The sequence below is a fragment of the Helianthus annuus genome, chromosome 2, assembly GCF_002127325.2.
Source record: "Helianthus annuus cultivar XRQ/B chromosome 2, HanXRQr2.0-SUNRISE, whole genome shotgun sequence".
Lineage (NCBI taxonomy): Eukaryota > Viridiplantae > Streptophyta > Magnoliopsida > Asterales > Asteraceae > Helianthus > Helianthus annuus.
In genome coordinates, this window is record NC_035434.2 from 128,584,014 (window position 1) to 128,590,371 (window position 6,358).

Consider the following 6,358-nt stretch of genomic DNA (forward strand, 5'->3'; position numbering starts at 1 on the left):
GATTGCCGAGGTTCTGAGATATTCGGGGTTTATGCTGTTTATCATCTAGGTATCATGGTTGTTTCTATAAAAGACAAAGTCTAGTTCTTCCATGATACCATACATACGTGTACATATCTCATACTGCATTCGACCTCAATAAGTGATAAACAATCACATGTCCAATCAAATAAGTGATAAAATATCACATTTATCCGGGAGTCAAGTTCGTCTCTCTGCTGTACGAAAGTACTGACCTGTTCACGGACTTGCTCCTGTGCCCTCATGCATATGAAAATCAAGTTCCTCATCAATAAGTGATTTCATCACATAGGGCTTGGTTTTCAAATTCAAATAAGTGACTTGCTCACATTTTATATACGTTGAAAACGGATGATAAATGGTATACTCGCCAGTAAGATGAACTCTCGTGCATACCTTGATACGGGAATGTGTCGTGAGTGGATGAACACCGGTCGGTAAGTATAAATCATACCTTAAATGTATCTCAATGTATTATGATTACACTTGATCGCTGAGTTTAAGTGGATAACAATATCGGTAATTGTGGTAGAATACTTATCCGCTTCTGTAAAAGAATCTTAAAAGGAAATGTGTTTTGACAAAAGACCGCGAACTGATATGATTCTCTTCACCAGAAACTCGCAAAAATATTGTTGTGTTTGTACATATTTATTTACTGCTTAACTTTTATTGTCTTATTTTAAACAGTTTTGTCGTTTGGTGCAGATCAGCACGACATTAGCGGTGATGTCGTTTGATAACATTTAAAGGATATTAAAATTGCTGTCTCTTATCTTATTTTATCAAAATCCAAAAAGATTTTCAATTTAATCTTATTTTTGATTAACTGATGTTGGTGCTCGATCCGATACCTGGCAAGCCGAAATACTTCATAAAACTGACCTTTGCAGAACTTCATAACGGGCAATTTTTCAAAACGGTCATTTCTGAAAACTTTTAAGAATTTGAAGGGTTTGAATTGCAAATTCCCAAAATCCAAAGTGTTGGTGAAAATCTGATCCTTCGAGGAAGCAATGGCCCTCGAAAGATCAGATGGTCAATGAAAGTCAATCCTCATGGTCGAAAGATGAATTGGTCAACGAAGGATTTGACCAATTAGATCCTTCGAGCTGATCAGACTTTTCAAAAGATGGATCAGGTCGAAAGATATCCTTCGAGGATTCCCACAAATATCTGGTATCTTTCGATCCAGATCCACAAATATCTGGTATCTTTCGATCCAGATCTGGATCCTTCGACCCAAAGTCTCATCTTTCGAAACACCTTTTCACCTTTCGAAAGGTTATCGATCCTTCGAGGCGGTTCGAATTTCGAGGTCAGAGTATAAAAGTGGGTCTTCTTCTTCATTTCAACATAACAGTTCAAAAGTTCATCACAAAAACCCTCTGATCTTACCAAAACTCTGCCAAAATCGAAACAAAGTTAAGATATCAGGATTACAATAACAATCACGGTAGGATAATCCTAATACTTTAACAAACAACAAAATGAACTCCTCATCTGATCATTTGTTTTTATTTTTCTTGTTCTCATATTTATGATAATGATGGGATGGTAGTTCATGATGTCAAGGGTTTTGGGTTTGGATTACTGTTTTGGGGATTTGTTTAAATCGGACACCAAATGTGATTTATATGTAATATGAGATTTTTATCTTGACTGATGTTAGTGTGTTCTTGGGGTTAATCGGCACCTGTGTTTGTGTTTAGTATCCGGGTCAGGATTAGTGTCCGGGGTTGGTTTTGAGGTTGATGTTGTTAAATGGTTTAATGTTGATGTTTAAAAGATTTGAAACACACTTAAAACAAACTTAAAACAATCATCGGAAAATAATCCGATGAACAGTGCCGCCGGAAAACAACACGAAGGATGATGATTCTTAACCTCGAAAGATGGACTGCAAAATATCCTTCGAACTGAGACTCGAAGGATACTAAGCTTTTCGAAGGATTCATCCTTCGATTGATCAGATCTTTCGATTGACCAAGATATCTTTCAAAATTACTGATCTTTTGTAAGTTGATCCTTCGATAAGGCATTTCATCCTTCGAGGAAAATAACATCTTTCAATCAATATTGTCATCCTTCGAGTCAAGTGTCAATCCTTCGATGTCTAAATGGAATCCTTCGAGGAATCAACACTTAGAAATTTTCAAGAAACTGAAATTTTTCTAAGTGTGAAATCCTTGTTGACTGTTTGACAATTTTCTCATTACGTGTCTTTGCTTTTCATGAACAGAAATGGCACCGAAAGGGAAGAAGGAACGGGCAAAACCAACTAAGAAAGAAAAGTCTGAAGTTGAATCTATGTCCGAGCCAAGACACAACATGGCCGCGTATCTGCAACCGGAAGACAAAGTTAGTCCGGAATACAAGGGGATAATGGAGTATCTTCATCGAGCACGAATCAACTATGCAATTACTACACAACACACCGCTTACCAGTCCCAGATCAAGGTATTCTGGAATTCTGCTGTGGTTGAGACAGTGAATAATCAAGAAGTGATTAGAGGATTCGTTACTGAGAAACCCGTGGTGATCACCGAGAACACCATCAGAGCGCGTTTGCAATTGGGAGATCAACCAGAAGATTCGACTTCTATTGATTTACAGTGTCAGCGTGGTTTATTGATGAGGCTACGTTACAGCGACAATGTGCTAGCAAATCAAATAAACCAAGGGTTCATGCCGTTACGATACAAGTTTTTATTGCATATTCTTATTCACTGTCTGAGCAACAAACGGTCTGGATACGATTTGTCACCTATTGAATTGACGGGATTGTTTACGGCTTTAATTCTGAATAAGCCGTTCAACATATCACGTTACATCTTTGACAATCTGAAAGAGAATGCCCGCAGGCCACTTCCGTCAGCTAATCAACGGACGTCAACCAAGTTTTGGTTATATCCAAGATTCTTGCAAATGATGATAGATGATTAGATTCCGGATCTTCCCAAGGTTGAAGCAGATGTTCTACCAGTTAATCCGATGAACGAGCGTACATTGCTGATCTTCAAGTCTATGTCTAAGTACAAGGAATCCGATCCAGTCAGAAAGCTTATTGGTCACCTCGATGTTCCGACCTACGAGGCACCACAGAACAACAAGTGGCGTCGAGATGCAAGTGATTCTGATGACGAAGAGCCCAGGTTAATCGCGTTAGCTAACACACAACTCGGGGCTAAGCACGGAATTAAAGCATCGAGCAAGAAGTCTGCTGGAAGTTCCAGTGCTGCAACACATGTTGAAGTTGATGTAAATGTTGCTGCGGAAGAAGTTCAAGGAGTGTTCATCGAATCTGATGTCCGTAGTGATATTGGTGGTACTGTAGTTGGAGATACAGGTGGTAGTGCAGGTGGTGATGGTGGTACTGCAAGTCGGTCAGACGATGATACGACCGACAAAGGTAAAGGTAAGGTGGACGAGCCGAGGAAGTTGGTGGATGAAAGCAGTTCATCTTCTGATGATGAAGGAGGTTCTGGTAATGATGATTCGTCTTCTGAAGATGATAATCCTCCTCCACCAGATGCAAAAGGTTTATGATCAGCGCGGGAATTTTCGTGGCTTTGAACGTATAGAGAAACCGGTTAGAATCGCAGAATCTGACAAAGATGAGGATTATATTCCTGCTGCTCCTGGTTTGATTAGAAAGAGGAAAGCAAGAAGACAGGGTACTCGTACTTCAAAGAAATCAAAGGACGGATCAGGGTCAATGGGTGAAACTGCTGGTGATGCCCTATACCTGATTCGATCCAGCATTCAACGCCTCCAGAGCATCAGCTACCTCCTGTCAGTGATCAATTAACTACATCAAAGATGCTAGCGCTGGTCTCTTCTCCTCAGACGTCTTTTGGGACACGCACGGCGACTGTTGATCAACAGCCGCCTGCAACTCCTGTCTCAGGTACACACGTACGTCCTCCTCTTGTTATTACTGGTCCAACAGGTACTTACGGTCCATCTGTTCAGTCTGGCTCCTCAGGACCTGAGCCTTCACGGCCGACTCTAGTAGAAACATTGTCTAGTTTGTCTGAAGCTGAGAAAATTCACTTCCTGATCGAACAAATCAGTGAATTGGGTAACTTAGTCGTTCGGGATACTAGAAAGATTTTAGAGTATCGTGTACAGCGAACTCAGGATGTGGAGGCACACAACAAGTTAGTCTCAATTGTTAGTGCACAGAATCTTAAGATAAAAGAACAAGCTCTAGAGATTGAAAGGCTAAAAGAAGCAAACAGGGCTCGTGATAGGGAAGCTGAGATAATGAAAGGGCGGAGTGATGTGTTAGAGCATGAGGCAAAAGTGTTAAAGCAGAAGCATGAAGAGCTGTCGGAGCGCTATAAAAATCGTGATGATCGCTTAATAGAAGCCTTCAAGCCTGTTCATGCAAACTTCAAGAAAATTGATCACAAAGTAGGTACGCTTTGGAATGAAAGGTGCAAAGCATTTGGCATCGTTCCCTCAAAGCGTGGCGATGACAAAGACGATGATGCAGCAAATCCTGATCAACCAGCTGCCTCAGGTTCCGGTGCAACTGCATCCGGTGCTGCAGGTGGGTCTGGTACATCTCAAGATGCTCCTACTGCTCCTCCAACAGCTACTACTGGTCCGTCTGAGCAGACTGAAACGTTGGAAGCTTCAGCAGGGCTTGAACATGTTAGTCTTGAACCGGAAGCGTTTGCCGATCTCCCTGAATCCTCAATTGTTCAACAGTATCATCCAGTCACGGGTGAACTATTAGAAGAGGGAGAACATGTTACAGAGATGTCTGATGAACGTGTATTAGCTCTGAAGGAATTGGATGAAGTTGATTTGAAGATGATCGATGCTACTCCGTTAGTTCCAGACGAAACCGATTTCTCTACGATTGAAGAAATCTTCATCGGTTCGGATCCGGAACGTCCTGTTTATGTTGGTCAAGATAATGCGGAGTTTAATGCTCTTGATGATGAGTTTGTGGGAGCAAAGACAGCAGAATTTGCTAATCTTTCTTCAGATTCTCCTACAGCTCAAGAAAGCCGTGAGAAGACCGTGAACGAATGGCGAGCGGATTTCCTAGCTAGGAATCCTCCTCCGCTCCCTCCGTTGGATCAGGCCAACTACATGAATCTGGAAAAGAATCCGGCTCGGGGTCGTATTATCAGCTGGATGTTCATCAAGGAGCTTCACTGCATGGTTGTGAAGCGAGAATGCGGCCTTCAGTACTTCAGGACTCTTCTCAGCATTCTTTCACTTCCTTATTATGATGTTGCTGTTTTGGCTCAGCTGAATGTTATTAATCGAGTCGAAGACAAGATGGTGGATCTGTTCGCCTAGAAGATCAGGTTAGAACGAAGAAGGGGTTGGAAGGATCCGCTATACAAGCCGCAGTTTCCTCGATACGAGCAGATCAGGTTTACGCTTGATCCAGACACAAATACTGCTCGTTATCGTTTGGTTTATAATCCTCCAAAGTTGATGAAGAAGATACCGTTGTTGAAGATGAAGACAGATTTTCTGGGTAACTTTCGTTGCTGGGTTTATGATGCAGATACTGGAGAAGCGGTGATCGTATTCCAAGACAGTCAGGAGAACTTTCGAATGATAGATCCAATGTGGATTACTAACATGTCCAGGTCGGATATTATTGTTCTTAAGGATCACGAGATCAACTACTTGGTTAGGGATCGGGAACAAGCAATGAAGTTTCAGAAGATGGCTTTGTATTGCTTCAACCTACTTGTGAATGCGGGAAGTGCATGGTCAACGCATCACTTAACGGTTGAAAGGACGTCAGAGACGTGAAGACACGAAGATCGAGACAAAGCTACAGCCAAGGGGGAGTTTGTTGGTGCACTTGTGTCTGTACTTTGTCTGTATTTTGTAATGATATAAAACGATGTCTTTTGTTAGTCTTGTTTACGTCTTTTGTTGGTTTGTATATGTGTTTTGATGTAAGTTTGACCAAGTCAACCATCCTCCTGGTTTGACTTGGCCAAACAGTTAACACATGGTTTGTAAGTTGTTTGTGTCGAAGGATGAGTCATCGAAGGATTGTTTATATCCTTCGATGAGCTCGAAGGATAACCTTCGATGGATGTAGATGGACCTCGAAGGATATACCATCCTTCGAGGTATATGTGGATCCTTCGGTAGGTGTCTGGTCGATAGATGATCCTTCGATCAGTCTTTCTGATCCTTCGACCAGACAATCTGTTATGAGTATATATAGTCTTGTAATGGGTTCACTTCACAGTTAGACAGTGAGACAGATAGACAGTAAGACAGAAAGATAGAAAGTGTGTGTGTGAGTGAACTAAGTCTTGTAGAGAGCATTTTCAGTTTGGTCAAG

General features: G+C 41.5%; 1 protein-coding gene across 1 annotated transcript; it reads left to right on the top strand.

Moving 5' to 3' along the window:
- The first annotated feature begins 3,015 nt into the window (after positions 1 to 3,015).
- LOC118485717 (protein qua-1-like) lies at positions 3,016 to 3,832 on the top strand. The gene is made up of 2 exons (XM_035982130.1): positions 3,016 to 3,562; positions 3,606 to 3,832. The coding sequence occupies exons 1-2, from the start codon at positions 3,016 to 3,018 to the stop codon at positions 3,830 to 3,832; spliced, it is 774 nt and encodes a 257-aa protein (XP_035838023.1).
- The last annotated feature ends 2,526 nt before the right edge of the window (positions 3,833 to 6,358 follow it).

What these genes read in the sequence shown, in the direction of transcription:
- LOC118485717 (XM_035982130.1), top strand. Translation starts at nt 3,016, where the DNA reads ATGAACGAGCGTACATTGCTGATCTTCAAGTCTATGTCTAAGTACAAG. An exon ending in TCCTCCACCAGATGCAAAAG is followed by an intron (nt 3,563 to 3,605) that starts GTTTATGATCAG and finishes TTGAACGTATAG; the next exon opens with AGAAACCGGTTAGAATCGCA.